The following is a 20,857-nucleotide window of genomic DNA, read 5'->3' as shown; positions in this document are numbered from 1 at the left end:
CACGGGCGCGTTGGCTCTCCTCGAGGCGGGCGTGGGGCTCGCCATAGCGGCCGCGGCGGCGGGGCGCAGCGTGGCCCTCGCCCCCTCAGGCGGCGCGGATCGGTTCGGCCCTCCCCGAGCTCCTCCCGGAGAGCCACCCGCCTGGCCGGGCCCGCAGGCGGGAGCGCGACTCGGCGGCGGCCGCCGCTCCGTGAGGAGGCGCCGCGCGGGCCTTGGCCTCGCCCTCGCCCGGCGGCCCCCGCTCCTGGTCGGGCATGGCCACGTACAAACCGGTGGTGGTTCAGGCGTTCCCCAAGCTCGGGGAGAGGATCACGCAGGACACGGTGTACTGGCGGGGCTACAAGGTAGGAGGCAGCCCTCTGCGGCGCGGGGGGCTTGGGGCGGCGGGCCGGCCCCTGTGACCCCGTGGCTGGCGCGGGGTCTGCGCTCGGGTCCGTGCTTTTTCTACCAGCTCTTGCGGCTTTCGGTTAGAAGCGGTTCTTCAGTATCTCCCTGAAACCCGTTAAACGGCTTCCTAGGAAACGAGGCTGACTTGTGCCCCACGTCGGCCCAACAGACGTAGCTGTTGTCCTAGAGTATTTTTTTTTACTGCTTTCGTGCGAGTAATCAGAGTATTTTTAGGCTTGCGTGAGCGAATAAGGTTGTTTTTTCCTCAAAACAAATAATTAATGGGTCAGTTGTAACGCGTGAATTGGAAAAAAATTATAAGAGCAGAAGTAGCCTGGCAGAAGAGAAACTCAGCAGGATTGTGTTTAAAAAGTAACTTGGCTCTAAATGGAATTTTGAGCTCTCTGTAGGAAGAACAGGTTTTGTTTTGCTGTTTTCATTTTTGATGGTGTGCGTATGCGCATTTAATGATCTTTATTGCAATTGTTTTAGACACCTGTTCAGATAAAGGAATTTGGTGCAGTAAATAAAATTGACTTCTCCCCGGTTCCTCCATATAACTATGCTGTCACAGCCTCCTCAAGGGTAAGTGACTTTTCTGAGGTTTTTATGTTCTTGTCCTTCAGCTGGTATCATATGAGCTAACGTAATGTCTTCTTGTTTTGCTAGATCCACATTTATGGTCGTTACTCTCAGGAACCAATCAAAACATTTTCTCGCTTCAAAGATGCGGCTTATTGTGCCACACACAGAGATGATGGCAATCTACTTGTTGCTGGCAGCGAGGAAGGTAGCATTCGCCTCTTTGACATTAATGGAAAAGCACCGCTGAGACAATTTGATGGTCATACTAAGTAAGACAGTCTTGGTTTTTTCTTTGTGTGCATAAGCTTGTTTGGTGTATTTACATATGTCTGCTTTGTACGTTGCTGAAAATCTGAATGATATTGGTCTATGTTGCTTGCAACTGTCTCACGTAGATCTTACTGAAAATTAGATTTTTAAATTTAATTCAGAATTGGAGGGACTTTTTAAAATTCTAAAATATGGATTGAGCACGTGGAAGAATAACTACATTTTCTAATTTAGGTAAGTGTCTGTTAATATGTTGTGTAGACATAGTCTTGTGACTACATGGTGCTGATAACCACATTTTATTTGATGCTGGCAGGAAAAGAATTCTAAAAAGTGGCTAAACAAGAACAGTGAAGAAATATGCCAGGAAGAGCAGGAATCCCTTAAAAAAACAAAACAGAAAATGTGCATGATGGTGGGGTGGGGAACGGGTTAGAAGGGGAGTTCTGATGTACCAGTGAGGAGAAGACAATGATAATGCTTAGATTAAACAGATTGCTGTGCTGTGGAAGACCAATACGTGTTTTATTTGCACAACAGATAAGTTGTTTGTTGAACAACAACAAACCCCCTTTCACAGGAAAGCACACAGGCAGACCTTGAGAGTGTTTCTATTTGAGGTCTGTAGTTGTAGATTGGGTATTATCTTATGTCCTAACCACTAGGTTAATTGTAACAAGATTTAGGGTATCTGTGTTTTCTGTCAAAGTCTTTCTCTGTTGGGCAGTTACAATGATAATACAGATTTAAATAGTCATTTTAAAGGACAAGAAGAGTGTCCAACCCAGTCGTACTTAAAAGTCACTGTTATAAATTTTTTCTAAAGGACGGTGCTAGTACCTAGATCTCTAAGTAACAAATGCAGAACTTACAGCTTTTAAATGAACACCTAGTAGACCTGTAAAACCTTTAAGGCAGATCATATCAGTGCTTAGGTAAGCATCTGTCAGCATGACCCTTTTCTGGCTGGAAATATAAAAACAGTGTTTTTAACCTGTAACGTGAGGCTTTGTAACTTCCAACAGTAAATACTGTGCACTTCTAAGTTAGAGAGAATACTTTAATAAGCTCTTCAAATAGACTAACTGTTCTAGAAACAAGTATATATTTTAACTTTGGATATTGTGGACTTTGGTTTCTAGAGCTGTTCATGTAGTGGGCTTCCTGTCTGATAAATACCGAATATTTTCTGGTGGTGATGATTATTCATCAAATCTGTGGGATATTCCGAGTGCTACAGAAATCGTCTCATACAGTGAACATACTGACTATGTGAGATGCGGCTGTGCAAGTAAAGTGAATGCAGATGTCTTTATAACAGGTTTGATTTTCTTTTTTATATATGCTTCTTTTGGATTGAAGAAAAATGCAGATAGTTTTTTATACAGTAGGATCTTGTTTATTGTATTTTAAACATGGAGAATCTCTTTTCCTACTCAGTGCCTACTTTGTTGTTTCCTTTTTGCTTGCTCTTTAAGCTTGACGCTGATGTTTGTAGGGAAACTCTGAGTGAACTAATTTTTAACATCTTTTTGCTTTAGCCTGTTAGGGTTAATGGGACTGTTCTGACTGGCCTTTAAGTTTTAAGACAATCTGTGAACATATCCTTTAGTTGGGATTGACTGAAGTGTTTTATCAGGTTTCCGGAGGAGAACACCAGTTCCATTGTAGTTTGTACAGCCCTGTACTGGCAGACTCAAAAATGGAAAGTCACATGAGGAGTTATTTGAAACCAGTTGCTTTTGGTTTTCCTAGCAGTATCTTTCTATTAATCTGCGGTAAATTGCTGTGAAAAAACAAGTATTCCTTACTTCAGGAGGCACAAGAGACTAGGTTTCATCAGGTTGCCTGATATTTATTGTTATAAATACATTTGATTAATGGAAAGGAAATAAAATTAAGACTTAAATTACTTTTAAGGCCTAACATGTTGCTAGGGCTAGAATTAGAAGACTTATGTTGCCTGAAGGCTGTAAATTAACCAAGGTAAACAATAAGGTGTTCCAAGTGTATGGTTTAAAACTGTTTCCGTTTGGCAGGAGCTCCTTTAGATAGTAGGACGTGGCTGTTTTAGTTCCTGAAATAATTGACATGATGAAACTGAAGCTATTTACGGTGTTGTTTGCAGGTTCCTATGATCACACTGTGAAACTATTTGATGCACGAACAAAAAGTAGTGTCATGACAATAGAACACGGCCAGCCTGTGGAGAGTGTGCTTCTCTTCCCTTCTGGTGGGCTTCTAGTATCTGCAGGTACTTAGTAAAATCAAATTTCTTTTCTGTGGCCCTAATTTGAGAAATATTTCAGCTGATTCTTTCTTGTGCAGTGTTTTCATTTGGCAATGAAGTGGTAGGTGATGTAACAGCTGGATTTCTCAAAGATCTTCTTTAGGAATCTGTGTTGATTTGGAGGGTGAAGGTAGGGGTCTTTTTGTCTCTGCTTTGATTTTTCTTGTAGTTGGTTCAAAAGAGAAAGACATTTTTATGACAAGGTACAGACTTCAATTAGCCCAGTGCTAAAGTGAAGGAATAAACATACTTAAGAAGTTTTGAAAAGATGGAACTGTATCTTTCTCTTAATGATGACAATGTTTTTTAGTCTCTTTTCGCCATTGCATCAGCAGTCCTGTAACACAGTGGTATCTAGACTATTTTTGGTAAGGAGTATGTTGAATCATTCAGCTGTGCCTGCAGAATGGCCTAAAAAAGAGCAAGCTTGTAGTGTGTCTTGTCCTAGGAGATAGTCATAATGGATGGGGATGGTGCGTAGGTACAGAAAATTCGGTGTTACGAAGGAGGCACTGTATCACTCTGTGAAAACTTCTCCTGAGAAGTGTGAATGTGTACGTATGCCGAACTGTTTTGTGTGTTTCCTTCTTACAGGAGGTCGATATGTCAAAGTTTGGGATGTACTAAAAGGCGGACAGTTACTAGTTTCACTTAAAAATCACCATAAAACTGTAACTTGTTTATGCCTGAACAGCTCTGGACAAAGGTTACTGTCAGGATCCCTGGACAGGTTAGTATATCTTGTGGCTTTGTTGTGATCGACATTCATTAGTACTTTTTTCCTTTGAAAGTTGTTATACATCAGTGTGAATCTCTGCATGTTTTTTGGGCTTAAACACTTTTTAACTGTTAGAGATATAACTTACTTGAAAACGTGTCTTGGGGCCAAGGTACATACTGCAATATGCATCAACCTTTTCCTCTTATTAGCCTGAACGTCAGTAAGGGTGGCATGTGCCATTTGGGAATGCATGTGGGGAACTTCTGAATAAGTGTTCATTTTCCTGAATCTCTAAACTGACCTTTGCAGTCTCCGTAAAGTAACTGTTCTTAACTTTACTTTAATATAGTTTAAATAACTGAAAGTGTATTAATATTGACCTTTAAAGAGACTGTTTTTTGTGTCGCTCTGCTGTGCTGTTGCTTTTTGTACCCAACGGGCACAGGTAAAATATGTCCTCCTTGCTTTTTTGTTTGTTTGGGTTGAGTTGCTGAGTACCGGTACTCAATCTGTTGTCTCTGAGACATTAGAAATATCAAGTGGTCTGAAATGACAGTGGTCTGTTCTCTCCTTCCCTCCCTCCTTCCTTCCTGTACTTCTTAGGCTTCCTCAGGCTTTATGATTACAAAGCATAAGCTGAAGGATCACACGAGCTGTGCAGTTATTTGTCACTCAGTGCTCACAACACTAAAGTTCGTACTTGTTGTAAGATAATGTTTTGTTTTCCCATTTGTTAAATATTTCCTACCTTCAACCAAATCATTAAAGAGCAGCTGGATACAAGAATATCTATGGATTTACTTCTAGAAATTGTCAATAGATCTTACATTTAAAATTTAAGAACAAATTTGAAGAAATGCTGTCTTAATGTTTCCTAATAAGCATTCCTGAAGTCAGATAGTCACTACATCTGCCTTCAATTTCTTCTTCTGTCCGTGCCCCAGTTTCATCTTTTTTGGGTAAGGGTAATCCTTTCTTGACTTTTGTGTATCTTTTAACAGAACCTTTCTATTGCAGGAGAGGTAATAACTAAGAAGCTCAGTGGTAGTCTGAAGAATGCTTTGTATAAATACTCAGCTTCCTTAAATGATCTACAGAAGTTGAGAGTGGTGAAATTCCTGTAAAGTGTCTACAATAAGGCATTAGTAACGAGGTTTTAATCATTACTCTTCTGTATAGGCATGTGAAGATTTACAGTACTACTTCCTACAAAGTAGTCCACAGCTTTAACTATGCAACATCCATCCTCAGTCTTGCATTGTCGGTAAGTACATTAAAAATCTTTCTAGGCAAGGTAATTACTGATGCCTCCTAAGTCACTGAAGTAATTAATTTTTGCTTTCATTGCTATTGGGTGTTTCGGAAGAATGCTGTACATGCAAAGTAGGATGACTGAATATATTCCTCCTGAGTAAAAAAAATGCATTAAGAGGTTTTAAACATAATACATTCAGATGCCAGATGTTACCTGATTAGATCTGTACAAAATTGTGTGTTTATCAAGGACAGTATATATCATAGGGAAAGTATTCAGTTTAGAAGAGAAGCCCTTTGACTTTAAGAAGATTGTACTCATCTTTTGCCTTTCAGGAACCTTGTGAGTCCTCTTGTCTGGCAGTGATAAAAGAAAAAAAGTAGTTAATTTGCTGAGACATTTAGAATATGGTGAACTTGTCTTAAAAGTTGTTGGTGTCAGGTGGGTCTGAGCAAGAAAAGAGGAGAGGGCATGAGGTATGAGCATAAAAAAACTTGTTTGCCAAGGCACGTGTCTTGGAAACAGAAAACAAAGACTCTCATTTCTCTGAAACATTTGGCCAGAAATTTGGAGGCTGGTACCACTTCTTAGAACAATGCTGTCGTCATGTAGTCACCTTCTTACATAGCCTCTGAAGGACATGTAAAAGGGACTGTGAGGGATCTTTACTACCTTTGCTACTTTACTATTGTCCTGCTCTTCTGGAACCTAGGGGAACATTTGTGTGGAGGGGATGTCCTCCTTTATTTATTTCCTACCTTATTACCTAGGGAGCTAGAGCTAAATGAGTTTTGAATTATTTTGGTTGAGGTGAAGAGTACAGAACTTAAAAAAAAAACCCCATACCCTTTAAGACTCTACAGCAGCTGCAAAACATGCAATACCTGTTGTTTGGCATCTCTAGAGCTGTGTATATATCTCTTGAAACATAATCTTTTGTTTCCTATTGACTAAAACCCTTAGTTTTAAGTGGTCATATGAGAACATAAGACTGGCTCTACTGGCTCAAGCCAAAGGCTGGTCTAATTCAAGATGCTGCTTCCAACTATAGCCATCTACTTATGTAGATGCATATGGAAAACTAAAAACAGAGCAAGTGTGTATGATAAGTTTTCTGATATTCTCCCAAACTCACTTTCAGATGAGAAATCAGCTCATCAGAGTGTAGTTTCTGTGTAATTCGAAGAATTTCTCTTACATAAACCTGCTCAGTCTCTCCTTAAGCTTGGACAAACTTAACCTTCACTAGATTCCTTGAGCTTGGACAAACTTTTAACCTTCATTAGGTTCCTTGACACGGAGTTCCATGTTTCTGCTGCTTGTTGTGTGAAGCATTGCCTCGTTTTGTTCTATCTGAACCTTCATTAGCTTCATTTGATGCCCCTAAATGAGACATTGACCAGCTTATCTCCATCCATACCTGTCATAATTCTGTAGGCTTTTATCATATCCCTCCTCAATTGTCTTTTTTTCCCATGCTGAAGAGTTCTGTCTCAAATCAAGCCAATCTTTGATTGTCCTTGGGTTTTTTTGATTCTTTTATTCTGAATCTGCTACTGTTTTTTGAGAATGACTTGCATAGGATTTAAGATGTGGATACACAATGGATTTGTTCAGTGGCATAATGACTTCCTAGTTTTTATTTCTTCTGTAGTAATTCCTAACACTGTTTATTTGTTTTGTTTTCCTTACCAGCAGTTGAGCATTCAGCTAATGTTTAATGTTTTCATAGAATTATCTGTTACTATTAACGGGTCAGAACTCACTATTTTATATGCAAAGTCAGTGTTTTTCTCCAGTGCATAATTTAAAATTATAACCTTTAGCATCAAATACATGCAACCTTTGTTATGTAGGTGAAATTTATACCAGTGACTGGTATTTTGAACATGTTTCTCAAAATCCTGCTGTTCCATGATAGCTTTCTCATAGGTGGTGTTCATGTCTGCTGTATGGCATGTAATAGCCAAAGGCAGTCGTACACCATTGGAAAAAAACAAACAAACCACAAAATCTGTCATAGATTATACTTACAGAAGGTTGTTAATGCATATTTGAGCTTGCTTCACTAGTCAGGCTGTAGTCCCTCTAGGTATTTGTTAAAGGTTTATTAGATGGGTAATGTTGCTTACAATCAAAGCCCTGAAGCTGCCCCTGTTTTGAACAAGGTATTTGACCACAGGATCTCACAGAGGTGCCTTCCAGCTTAAGTTACTCTATGGTACTGTGCTTAGAGCCTTATCATGAAGCATAAGAATTTAAAAATCTGCATGGTAGAGCATGCATCATCAAATAAAACATTAGGTTTCTAACTCTGTGACTTCTTTGTTTTAGCCTGAAGATGAAACCATAGTTGTAGGCATGACCAATGGGGTGCTAAATATTAAACACAGAAAACCTGAAGAAAGGAAGGAAAAGTCTCGAAAGAAGAGACAACCAGCATATAGAACCTACGTAAAAGGAAGAACTTACATGCCAAAACAGGTATAGGGGTGTGAGAAAATGTATACTGAAGCACTCCTCAAAATTTCGGGGTTTTTTTTGGTGTGTGCTGAAGAAAGGGAAGGGATGGAAGATACAAAGACATATAAGCTTGTTCATGGTAATACATCTAATCCATTATGTGTGTGTGTGTCTTACTCTGAACTTGTCTTTCAATTCTAGGAAGATTTCTGTGTCAGTAAACCTGTAAAACGTGTTTTGAGGAAATATGACAAGCTGCTGAAGAGCTTTCAGTCTTCCAAGGCCCTTGATGCGGTACTGGAGGTAAGGCATTGTTTTTTGTCTCATCAGAGTTGTGTGCTGGGATCTGATGTGGATTTTTTCTATATGTCAAACTAACTTTAGTTCAGTGTATAGCTAGAAAGGAATCAAACTTGTGTGGGTTCCATTTTGGTTTTGCTGATATCAGTGCTGTTTTGTGTGTAAAGATGTTGCTGTGGTACTAAACTCTTCTTATATATGTCCAGCCACCCATCAGGCTTTATACTCCTGAAGTTACGGTTGCAGTCATGCAGGAACTACATCGCAGAGGAACACTGAGGAGTGCACTTGCAGGCCGAGACGAGAAGCAAGTTAATCTCCTTCTTACCTTTGTGGCAAGGTATTATTTTAATGAGAGTTCTCTCTGACTATTTTGAGACCTGTATTTCTTAATAGCTTTTGCCACAGTCTCAACAGATCGCGGGTGGAGCACTGGCACTCTTGAAATCTCACATGCCTTCTGCTTTCTCATATCAAGGTCTGGGATTTCACTCACAGTACTGAACTAGTTTACCTGTTAGCGCAAAAAAATTTTGCTGATAGTATGAGACAGTATATTTTACTTTGGCAGACATTTCTATGCTTAGTCTATTATTTTCTGTTTCCTCAATGAAACTCGTGTCTTCATGTACCTGAGGTTTTTGCCAGTCCTCCAACCCACACTGCCTTTCTGAAAGGAGGAGGGTAAATACCACATGTAGCTTTTTTGACTCGCCTCTTTGACTGCTGTTCTGTGACATCTTTTAATGAAGAAAAAATTGTCTTTGTGCCTGTATGAGAAAGCTGCTTGTTGGTGAGAGAAGTGCAGTTGGCAAAACCAGTAAAATTGGGATGTCTTCTAATTTTGCAGGCGTGTGATTGAGCCTAGATTTACACCTGTACTGGTGACGGTTGCAGATATGATCACTGGTAAGTACAACTCAAAAATATTCTCAAAGCCATATAGCTAGCTTGGAAATAAGGTAAAAAGAGCCACATTTTTAAGAAACCAAACCTTTATGGGTTTGTTTATAACTATGGACTCAGTGTCAGGAGAATGATCCAAAAAGAGATACTGCCAGATAACTTTGACCACGGTAAGTATCTGATTTGCTCCGGCTGGAGGAAGCTCTCATGGTCTCTAAGTATCTTTGATACTTCATGTTTCTATACTTACATAATACAAGTGACTTCTGCTTCTCCAATGAGGCAGAAATAGCATTTGAGGTCGTAAAAATTTCTGTTAGTTTCACTTACTGTTACTGTGAGTACATACCAGTAATTAACACTGTTTTCAGAACACCATTAAAGTTGTCTTATTTGTCCACAATGTTGGACTTTTGCTAGAATCCTTAAATGCATCTCTAACTAGCTAATATAATTTTCACGTTTTCATAGATATGTGGATTCTTAAGTGACTTTTTTCTTTACAGACATTTATCAGCCTGTGGTTGGACAGTCAGCAATTGTTGATAGACAATTCTTGAGACTTCAGGAAGCCATAGGAAAAGAGATTGACTATCAAGAGGAACTACTAGAAGTTTTGGGAATGATGGATACACTGTTTGCTACTTTTACTAAGAAAAGAGCTACTTACCTAGAAGAGAACAAAAGTAATGGTCTTACAGAGACCATTGAAACAAATATGAATAACTGACTGACAGCCATCACAACAAAGTGTCACAAAAATAATGTGGACTTGAAATACATGACCTGTTCTCCTGGTAACTTTTTGTAATAGTAACTTTCAAAATAAGCCCCTCTACGTTGGAAGTTCTGTCTTCCAAACTGTGTTTTTGAATAGGCTGAATTACTGAAGACAGAGAAAGAAGGACATTTACAAGATTTTCCATGCAATATTTTTTCAAACAATTGAATTTTAAAGTTTTATTCCAAAGTTATGTAACATAACTTTGTGCATCCAGTACAAAGTCATTATTTGATTTAGAGAAACAGTCAACAATTTTCAGTTTTTATTTACCAAAAATAATTGAGGATTGTCCAATTTTAATGTGTCATTGTCCTTATTTAAGGTTAATATCCCATCTCACATGGGATTCCTTGGACTTGGGAATAAAACTATGTATGCATTTGATAAAACTTGACTATATTGTGTTTTCTCTCCCTGCTTCATCTCCATTTCAGTCTTCTATGAATTAATAGGAAACAGCAAAATGACTCAAGAAAACAAGTGCATGTTATTGTTTTGTTTAGTGCAATAGAAGAAATATGCTTATGTATATTGAAAAAATTGTTCATTTCATTTTTTTAAAGAGTGCATATACATTTATGAATTATAATTCCCTAGAAAATAGGTAATTCTTCTAAAGGGAAATTAATTCAAATTAAATTAATGTAGTGAGTAAGTAAACTGCATACCAGTGCGAAAATCCTCAGTTAAGTAAAAGAACTAAATTTTTGTGTAATTCTATCACTTTCAGTGTACAGTAGATGCAATTTGAGTCTACATTGTTGTCTGTATGTATTTGAATACCGGGGTAATGGTTTATTTTAACTTCAAGCAGTGCTGGAGAAGGGCGGTATGCTTTGGAAAGACGGGTGTGCCAAAGGCTGCTCAACTCACATAGGATGACAGTAGGGTAGAACTTTGTCCTCAGTCTGTTTTCTGTGACTTGCATTTCCCCCCAGGCCTGGAATTTATTTGAGATATAATATGAATTTCCTGCAAAAGGAATTTGCTCAAGTGTGGCAGTGAAAGGTGGGTATCAGTGGTAGAAATAACTTGAACAATTTTGCAAGTTCTACCTAAAACCTTAACAATCTTTGACTGAAAAGTGTGGAGCAGTATCTGGTCTGCCCTTAAATTAATATGTGAGTGATACATGTTCCTTCCTGATTTGCTGGTTTTGAAGACTTAGGATGATAATAGGTAACAATAAGGAGCATATTCATGCAAACTTTAAAGTTTTCATTTCCTTGCTGCTTACTTTATTATTTTTATTTTATTTCTGCTAATGGATCTGAACTTTCTTTTGTCTTTTAGGAAATCTGTGTGCTACTTTTAATTGTGTGACTTAATCAGGCAGTTATCTCTTAGCAGACCACACAAAATGAATTTTCTGAAGGGGGGAGGCTCTTCCTGGAGCCTCCTTATTCCGTGACCCTTAAGTAGCACTTAAAAGTTGGAGGTGGACATTTCTCTTGGCAGCCTAGTGTTCCACGGCTTGAGAACCACCGACCTTGACATCAAACATATTCTTAGTTCTTACTGGTGATATTCATGTCTAAAGTATGTATCCATTGTAGTGCCTCGAAGTTTGATGTGTGGCTAGCAGAATCGTAGGAAGAAGTTAGATTAAAATAGCAGATTAGTTTGATCTAAATTGGAGAGGTATGGATTTGATGGGTGGACTGTCCGGTGGGTGAGGAATTGGTTGGATGGTCACATCAGAGCGTAGTGGTCAACGGCTCAATGTGCAGGTGGAGATTGGTGACGAGTGGTGTCCTTCAGGGGTCCCTATTGGGAGTGGTACTGTTTAATATCTTCATCAATGACATAGTGGGATCGAGTGCACCCGCAGCAAGTTTGCAGATGACACCAAGCTGAGTGGTGCGGTCAACACGCCAGAGGGACGGGATGCCATCCAGAGGGACCTGGACAAGCTCGAGAAGTGGGCCCCTGTGAACCTCATGAGGTACAACAAGGCCAAGTGCAAGGTCCTGCACCTGGGTTGGGGCAACCCCCAGTATCAACACAGGCTGGGGGGTGAAGGGATTGAGAGCAGCCCTGCCGAGAAGGACTTGGGGGTACTGGTGGATGAAAAGCTGGATGTGAGCCAGCAATGTGCGCTTGCAGCCCAGAAGGCCAGTCATATCCTGGGCTGCATCAAAAGAAGTGTGGCCAGCAGATCGAGGGAGGGGATTCTGCCCCTCTCCTCTGCTCTGGTGAGACCCCACCTGCAGTACTGCGTCCAGCTCTGGAGTCCTCAGCACAGGAAAGACACAGACCTGTTGGAGCGGGTCCATAAGGGGGCCACAAAAATGATGAGGGGGATGCAACACCTCTCCTCTGAAGAAAGGCTGAGAGAGTTGGGGTTGTTTAGCCTGTAGTGATAGGACAAGGGGTAATGGTTTTAAACTAAAGGGGGGTAGATTTAGATAAGATACAGGGAAGGCATTTCTTACGCTGAGGGTGGTGAAGCACTGGAACAGGTTGCCCAGAGAGTTGGTAGATATCCCATCCCTTGAAACATCCAAGGTCAGGTTGGACGGGGCTCTGAGCAACCTGATCTAGTGGAAGATGTTCCCGCTCATTGCAGGGGGGTTGGACTAGATGACCTTTAGAGGTCCCTTCCAACACAAACTATTCTATGATCTTATGGTAATTTGATTTATTATGACGTTTATCATTCATGTTATTCTACCAAGTGAGTTTGCCAAGGTAGAGCTGGAAGCAGGTGTGAGATACCATCTACAGAAATGGAAATCTGATCAAAACATGGAAAAACAAATGCTATTTAAGGTCCTAATTTCTAACAAGACCACTAAAATGAAATTTTAAAGATTTTTATCAGACTGGCCAACTGATTTTCTGCTACTTGAGTAGAAGCAGCCAGTTGTATTATGAGTTCTACTGGATTCACTACCTCTGCGTTGAAAGCTAGTATTTGTCCAGGTGACACCTACTCTGCTTGCCAAACTTGTCTGTTCTTGTGTCTCTGCTCTTGTGTTACAAAAATTAATGATTGGGTTTTTTTTCTGTTTAGTAAGATTTTTTTTTTTCATTATGCAAGTTGTTCTTCAGTCCCTACATAATTAAGTTACAGAGGAGCCAGAATAAGATGCTGTTATTACCACTGTGGTGCCTGTTGTTCATGTTCTGATTTTAGTTGATTATAATATTAATATAAAACTTCAAATTTTGGCTTTTTAATAGGCTGCTGGTTGAATAAAATAGTAGGAAAAAAAGTTCTTTCAGGTAACATTTGGCAGTGGTCTGTCTGTGGTGGTGAATGTTTAAAATGCATTACTGCAGTGCCAGGCATGCATATTTTTGTTTTACAGGTGAAAATTTAATTTATTTATATGAAAATGTAATTATTTTTCCAGCAGTGCATTGCCTTATGCCCCAGAATCTAGTATTTTGAAGCATTAAGATGGAATGTCATGAACTGAAATAGTTAAAATAGTTAATTGTGTATTGGATTGGGGGGGATGTAATGCTGCGTGTCCTGTTTGGGGAAAAGATATTCTTTATTCTGTATATTCTGCTTATATAGAAAAGTGGGGATTTATTGCACTCAGCATCTTCCTTGACTTCAGGTCATTTGGGAATTACCAGGTTGATTTGTCTTTGAAATATAGTTAATAAATTAGCTTTTCCCAGAGCAGATAGTTACAGACAAAAAGCGTGTCTGTTACTTTTTTTTTTTTTTTTTATGTCCTTTTCATAGGAAGCATTTTTGCAGCTGGGTATTGGAAAGAGGGAACACCTCCCCACCCCCAAATATTGTTACGGCTGAGAAACTTGATTAGCATGGAGGGTTGCCAGAGAAGAGGCTTCTCTAATTGAATGCATCCAGAAATAGACTGGGTTTCAAAAATAATAGTAAATTCAGGACTTCGCTTTCCTGTGTTCAGCCACCTGAGTTACATGGGAGAAAAGGGAGAGATGAGCTGGTTGGTCACTTGGTTGATTTTTATCAAGCTTTCAACTGAACATTTCTCAGGAAAGACACTGATCTCTTCCCTGGACTAATTCTGCTAATGAGTGAAACTTTCATTGCTAGATCACTTACATGTTCTAAATTCTTGAGGGTAAATATCTTTGTATTTCAACAGATAAGCTTTGAAGACCGTGCTGCTAGAATTTACGGAATTGTGTTGCTCAAGTTGTTCAAAGCTGAGTAACTAATGATGAGAAAATAGAAAATATTGAAATACTTATGGTCTAACATTATGATTGAGCTATGTAGAGTGTTTCAAAAATGAGAAACTGAAACAAGCTTATAAAAAGGAGAATCGGAGATAAAATTGGTCCGTTGCTTGATGAGTTCGGTCACCTCATAAATAGGGGTGTAGACAAAGCGGAGATGTTTAATGCCTTCTTTGCCTCTGTCTCCAACACCGATGATGGGCCCTGGGACCCCCAGAGCCCTGTGTTGGAAGACTGTGCTGGCAGGGATGATAAACTTGCAGCCAACCCTGAACTTGTTTGAGACTTGCTGCTCCAGCTGGATGTGCATAAATCTATGGGGCCCAAAGGAATTTATCCCAGGCTTCTGGAAGAACTGGTGGATGTCATTACGGGACCTCTCTCCATTATTTGTCAATGGTCTTGGGAGCCTGGAGAGGTCCCAGTCGACTGGAAGCTGGCAAATGTCCCAATTTTCAAGAAGGGAAAGAAGGAAGACGCTGGTAATTGCAGGCCTGTCAGTCTCACTTCAGTGCCTGGTAAAACTACGGCGAAGGTTATTCTGGGAGTTACTGAAAAACACTTGAGAGGCAACGCAGTCATTGGTCATAGCCAACACAGGTTCACGAGGGGAAAGTCCTGCTTAACCAGCTTAATTTCCTTTTATGACAAGGTCACCCATTTAGCTGACCAAGGGAAGCCAGTAGATGCGGTATTTTTTGATTTTAACAAAGCTTTTGATACTGTCTCTCACAGTATCCTTCTGGACAAAATGTCCAGCACACAGCTAGACAAGTCCAAAATATGTTGGGTGAGCAACCGGCTGACGGATCAGGCTTGAAGAGTTATAGTAAATGGGGTTACATCAGGCCAGTCACCGGTGGGGTTCCCCAGGGCTCGATTTTAGGGCCAGTTGTCTTCAATATTTTTATAAATGATCTGGATGCAGGAATCGAATGTACATTAAGTACATTTGCTGATGATACTAAACCGGGAGGAGCTGTAGACTCCCTTGAGGTTAGAGAGGCCTTACAGAGAGATCTGGATAGACTAGGGAGCTGGGCAATCACCAACCATATGAAATTTAACAAGATAAAGTGCTGGATTCTCCACATGGGATGGGGTAATCCTGGTTATACATACAAATTGTGGGACGAGGCTGGAGAGCAGCCCCATGGAAAAGACATCTGGGGGTCTGGGTTGATGGCAAATTGAATATGAGTCAACAGTGTGCCCTGGCAGCCAAAAGGGCCAACCATGTCCTGGGGTGCATCAAGCACAGCATCGCTAGCCGGTCGAGGGAGGCAATTGTCCCACTCTACACTGCACGGGTGCGGCCCCACCTCGAGTAGTGTGTGCAGTTCTGGGTGCCTCAATACAAGGACATCAGACTATTGGAGCGTGTCCAGGGGAGGGCGACCAAGGTGGTGAAAGGCCTCAAGGGCAAGACTTAATGGGGAGTGTCTGAGGTCACTTGGTTTGCTCAGCTTGGAGAAGAGAAAGCTGAGGGGTGACCTTGTTGCAGCCTACAACTTCCTCAAGAGGGGCAGTGGAGGGGGAGGTGCTGATCTCTTCTCTCTGGTGACCAGCAATAGGACACGAGGAAATGGAATGAAGCTGCGTCAGAGGAAGTTCAGGTTGGACAGTAGGAAAAGGTTCTTCACTGAGAGGGTGGTCGGTCACTGGAACAGGCTCCCCAGGGAAGTGGTCACAGCACCAAGCCTGTCAGAATTCAAGGAGTGTCTGGATGATGCTTTTAGTCATATGGTTTAGTTTTAGGTAGTCCTGTGAGAAGCAGGGAGTTGGACTCGATGGTCCTTATGGGTCCCTTACAACTTGAAATGTTCTGTGATTCCATGAAAAAACTCAGCAGTTTGAATGTGACCACATATTGTGTGCATGTGTGTGTGCGTGCACGTGTACTTTATATTTGGATTCAGACAACTGATGTTAACCCCATTACCTTGTTAAGGCTTACTGAAGACAAACAACATGTGGTCAGACTGTGGCTTTGAAGATGACTCCCTCAGATTTAACTAGTTGTGGCAGAACAAGGTCTGGAATGGAGTTCTGGAGAACTCACTTCCTTGCGTGCTCTCTCTGGGTAGTTGTTTTGACCCCTTCCGTTCTTCAGAAGGCAAAACATGGTCTCATCAGCAGTTGCACCCAGCTGATTTTGTTCCTCTCTGCATGAGTAATTCTTAGATTTGTGTCACTAGTATACACTGAGAAAAAGAGGATGCCCCCTCCAGTGTGGATGAGAGGCAGTAGTTCCACATTTCATTTGGCAGGAGTGCAATGCTAACATAACCACGGGGGTATTAAATTGTCAACCCAGTCTTTCCCTTTCTGCTCAGGGAGTTGAATGTGTGGGAGTGGAGAGGAAGGATGGCTACTAGATGAGCTCCCAAACCTCAGCTATTTTGTGAATTATGATGCTGTTTCCCCAGCTGCAAAGGGATCTTAGGATCTGGTAGGTTTGTTGCATCACCACCTGCATTTACAAAAAGATGTTAAAGCTGCTGTTATGAAGAAACTGTTACACACACTTATTTTTTCCTGCATACCTTTCACTATGAAATGAAGTGAAAATAGATGATGATTAGCTCTGGCTCTTGGAGATCTGGCTTGATCAAGGTATTGGGTTTCGGCTACTATTGCTGGCTTTCTCTGTACTTGTGATAAAAAATTGTTTTGTCCCTTATTACATCTTAGACATGTTCTTTTTGTTGAACTGTAGTTGAACTGGTTCCGTTTAAAGACTTGGTGTTTGGTCATGGAAGACTTCTGAAACTGCAACAGTTCTATTTAATAGACACAGTTGTTCTTAGATGGTTACAAAATTGACTACAGTCTTCTGCGTAAATTAAAACAATGTGATATACTTTTCTCCTTCCTAAATGGAACACTTTCTCATTGTTTACCATCATCATCTGCAACTTGTATAACAATGTCATAAAGTGCATTTGCTTGCTCTCAAGTAACATGGGGCTATTGAGTGACCATTTGAAAAGTCATTTCACAACCCCATGCTTATTTCACCATTTATAAATTACCAGAAGCTTCTAATTTTAATGCAGTAAGTCTTGACACCTGCATACAGAAAGACAAGCAGGATGGGGAATGGATTGTGCTTGCTCTCTTATTTAGCATTATTAGCTGCACCTGCTGTTTGATAACCCATTAAGAATTTCAGTGATGAAGTCATAGGTAGCATCTTCCAGGTGGCTTTTTTTATAGATTGTGTATGTTCACTTTCTTACACAATTTAAAGACCAACTTCCAGGTGAATGAGGACATGACTCGTTGCAAATGAAACTTTTTGGTGATCACATGGAAAGGGGCATTTACCTGGAGCCCAAACGATCAGTGAAACTTAGGGGTGTGTCACGACCTGGAAGGGTTACATATCCTGGAGGTGTATAGAGATCACAATGGTCGGTTTGCAGGATTCCTTAATACCCAAGCACATGAAGGCTTTATTTCCTAAATCTCTTTACTGTTTTACAGATTATTACAGACCACCACTAACAAAGCAAGTATACTTATGGTTAGTAAAGTAAGTAGATATATATTACAAGTTCCTACAAAATTACCACCAGGAAAGCAAATAAACATTTCAACAGTCACACCAATCAATATTAATAGCAATCAATAACAAAGCAAGTCTATGGGGCTAGATAGGATCCACCCAAGAGTACTGAGAAAGCTGGCGGAAGTGCTCACCAAGCCACTTTCCATCATTTATCAGCAGTCCTGGCAAACTGTGGAGGTCCCAGTTGACTGGAAGTTAGCAGATGTGATGCCCATCTACAAGAAGGGCCAGAACGAGGATCTGGGGAACTACAGGCCTGTCAGTCTGACCCTGGTGCCAGGGAAGGTTATAGAACAGATCATCTTGAGTGCCATCATGTGGCATGTACAGGACAACCAGGTGATTAGGCTGAGTCAGCATGGGTTTATGAAAGGCAGGTCCTGCTTGACTGACCTGATCTCCTTCTATGACAAGGTGACCCGCTTAGTGGATGAGGGAAAGGCTGTGGATATGGTCTACCTAAGCTTTAGTAAAGCTTTTGACACTGTTTCCCGCAGCATTCTCCTGGAGAAACTGGCTGCTCATGGCTTGGATGGGCGTACTCTTTGCTGGGTAAAAAACTGGCTGGATGGCCAGGCCCAAAGAGTTGTGGTGAATGGAGTTAAATCCAGTTGGCAGCCGGTCACAAGTGGTGTTCCCCAGGGCTCAGTATTGGGGCCAGTTCTGTTTAATCTTTATCAATGATCTGGATGAGGGGATTGAGTACACCCCCAGTAAGTTTGCAGACGACACCAAGTTGGGCGGGAGTGTTGATCTGCTTGAGGGTAGGAAGGCTCTAGAGAGAGATCTGGACAGGCTGGATCGATGGGCCCAGGCCAATTGTATGAGGTTCAACAAGGCCAAGTGCCAGGTCCTGCACTTGGGTCACAACCCCATGCAGCACTACAGGCTTGGGGAAGAGTGGCTGAAAAGTTGCCCGGCAGAAAAGGACCTGGGGGTGTTGGTCAACAGCCAGCTGAACATGAGCCGGCAGTGTGCCCAGGCGGCCAAGAAGGCCAAGAGCATCCTGGCTTGTATCAGAAATAGTGTGGCCAGCAGGAGTAGGGAAGTGATCGTGCCCCTGTCCTTGGCACTGGTGAGGCCGCACCTCAAATACTGTGTTCAGTTTTGGGCCCCTCACTGCAAGAAAGTCATTGAGGTGCTGGAGCGTGTCCAGAGAAGGGCAACGAGGCTGGTGAGGGGTCTGGAGAGCAAGTCTTATGAGGAGCGGCTGAGGGAACTGGGGTTGTTTAGCCTGGAGAAAAGGAGGCTGAGGGGAGACCTCATCGCTCTCTACAGCTACCTGAAAGGAGGTTGTAGCGAGGTGGGTGTCGGTCTCTTCTCCCAAGTAACTAGCAATAGGACGAGAGGAAATGGCCTCAAGTTGTGCCAGGGGAGGTTTAGATTGAGTATTAGGAAAGATTTCTTCACCGAAAGGGTTGTCAAGCATTGGAACAGGCTGCCCAGGGAAGTGGTTGAGTCACCACCTCTGGAGGTATTGCAAAGACATGCAGATTTGGTGCTTAGGGACATGGTTTAGTGGTGGACTTGGCAGTGCTAGGTTATGGGTTGGACCTGATGGTCTTAAAAGGTCTTTTCCAACCTAAATGATTCTATGATTCTATGTATTTCAGTATTACAGGCTGTTACAAAATTACTACTAGTAAAGCAGTACATATACTTAGATTAATTACTTATAACCACATGCATAAACTGATCACAGAACTGGGGCCAATGAAACTGATCCCAAAAGTGGGACCAATCGACAACAGACAATGTCTTGCTTCAAAGATGATCTGTGTCACAGAGTTTGGAGGCAGCCAGGTGTCGCCAGTGAGGGTCCAATCTCTCTAGGAGATCTCACAGAAAAGGGTGCCTGGAAGGGGCTGAGTGATACTCAGAAGCATATTATTTGTGAAGATGCACTGATAATGGCAGTTGCTAAAACAGTGCATAAAGAATTTGACAGAAAAAACAGTAAAACGTGAAGGGAATGAGCAATGCTGTGGAAGTGTAATATTGAAGTGACTAATAAAGCAATCAATTTCTGATTGATTGATGTGGCAGGAAGTGCTGGGAAAGAGATGGATATAAAAGAAGATGGAAATATTCTTGCTGTGTACCAGGCTGAGTTCCCCCATGATTTAGTGCATGAGCCATCACAAGAGAGTTGTTTCAATTCTGTTACTGTCACAAGGTATGTGCTTACTCCAGCCCTCCTCAAATGAAATAGGTTCCTACTTACAGAGTTGTCACTTTTATTTAATCACTGATGGAATTCTGGAGTTGAGACAACATAAATCAGTTTGTGTGCTCGCAACAGTAAATGGAAACATTACACACCTAAAATCTGAAGTTTTGATGCAGAATAGGTTTTTTGATGCTTTCTGATCATTTAATCTTCTGCCAAGGATTTCTGCTTTAGGTTTGAAGTCTCATGAGTTGACTTAGTGTGAAAGAGTGGGCTGTGTTAGGAAAAAACTTGAACCCATTAAAGCAGGCTTGAGACATCCCTTACTTAAAAGAAAACAAGCAAATAAAGAAATAAAATGTACCCCTTCATAGATTCAAAAAATTGTTCTGACCTCACCCAGATGAAGCAACCTCCTTATATTGCAGAAGTCCATCTGGATGGTGAATTTGGCATTGCTATTGCCAGCAAATAGCTATCATTAGTCTTCAGACTCTTTCACGTCTCTGCATTTAAAAGCAAACAAAAAGGGTTTGTAATGGTTCTAACAATGCTTGAGCAACACAAGTGAATCTTGCCAAATATTTAATTTTGATTTGCATACTTACTTGAGCTCAGACTTTGTGCAAAGGTTACAGTTGCAATACTGAGCTGAAACATTTTCAGGTTGCTCTAGATAACCACAGTCTACCTTTCACTGACATTTCATGGTTGGAGACTGTAACCTAAACTACTGAAATACTGCAAAACAAAGAAGTCAGAGGTTTTATGGAAAAACATCACATTTTATAGGATACTGCAGTTTATGATTTAAAATACAAATTTTGTAGCTACAGAGCAAATTTTCAGCGATCACACACGTTTTACATTTGAAAAACAGGCAAAAGTAAAGAACAAAAAAATATCCCATATGTACTTTTCAATACTTTATTTACAATCCCCTTTAAAAATGAAGGAAAAGGTGAAA

General features: G+C 41.0%; 1 protein-coding gene across 1 annotated transcript; it reads left to right on the top strand.

The window, feature by feature from the left end:
• The first annotated feature begins 34 nt into the window (after window positions 1-34).
• Window positions 35-13,608, top strand: UTP15 (UTP15 small subunit processome component). Its single transcript, XM_076362307.1, has 12 exons — window positions 35-344; window positions 880-972; window positions 1,057-1,241; window positions 2,385-2,563; window positions 3,371-3,496; window positions 4,127-4,262; window positions 5,433-5,517; window positions 7,843-7,992; window positions 8,173-8,274; window positions 8,478-8,611; window positions 9,122-9,180; window positions 9,684-13,608. Exons 1-12 carry the CDS (start codon window positions 255-257, stop codon window positions 9,905-9,907), a joined length of 1,563 nt encoding a protein of 520 aa, XP_076218422.1. The 5' UTR covers window positions 35-254; the 3' UTR covers window positions 9,908-13,608.
• Window positions 13,609-20,857: the final 7,249 nt, after the last annotated feature.

The sequence above is a fragment of the Aptenodytes patagonicus genome, chromosome Z (genome assembly GCF_965638725.1).
Source record: "Aptenodytes patagonicus chromosome Z, bAptPat1.pri.cur, whole genome shotgun sequence".
In the NCBI taxonomy this organism is placed as follows: domain Eukaryota; kingdom Metazoa; phylum Chordata; class Aves; order Sphenisciformes; family Spheniscidae; genus Aptenodytes; species Aptenodytes patagonicus.
This window is presented reverse-complemented; position numbering and strand designations above follow the sequence as displayed.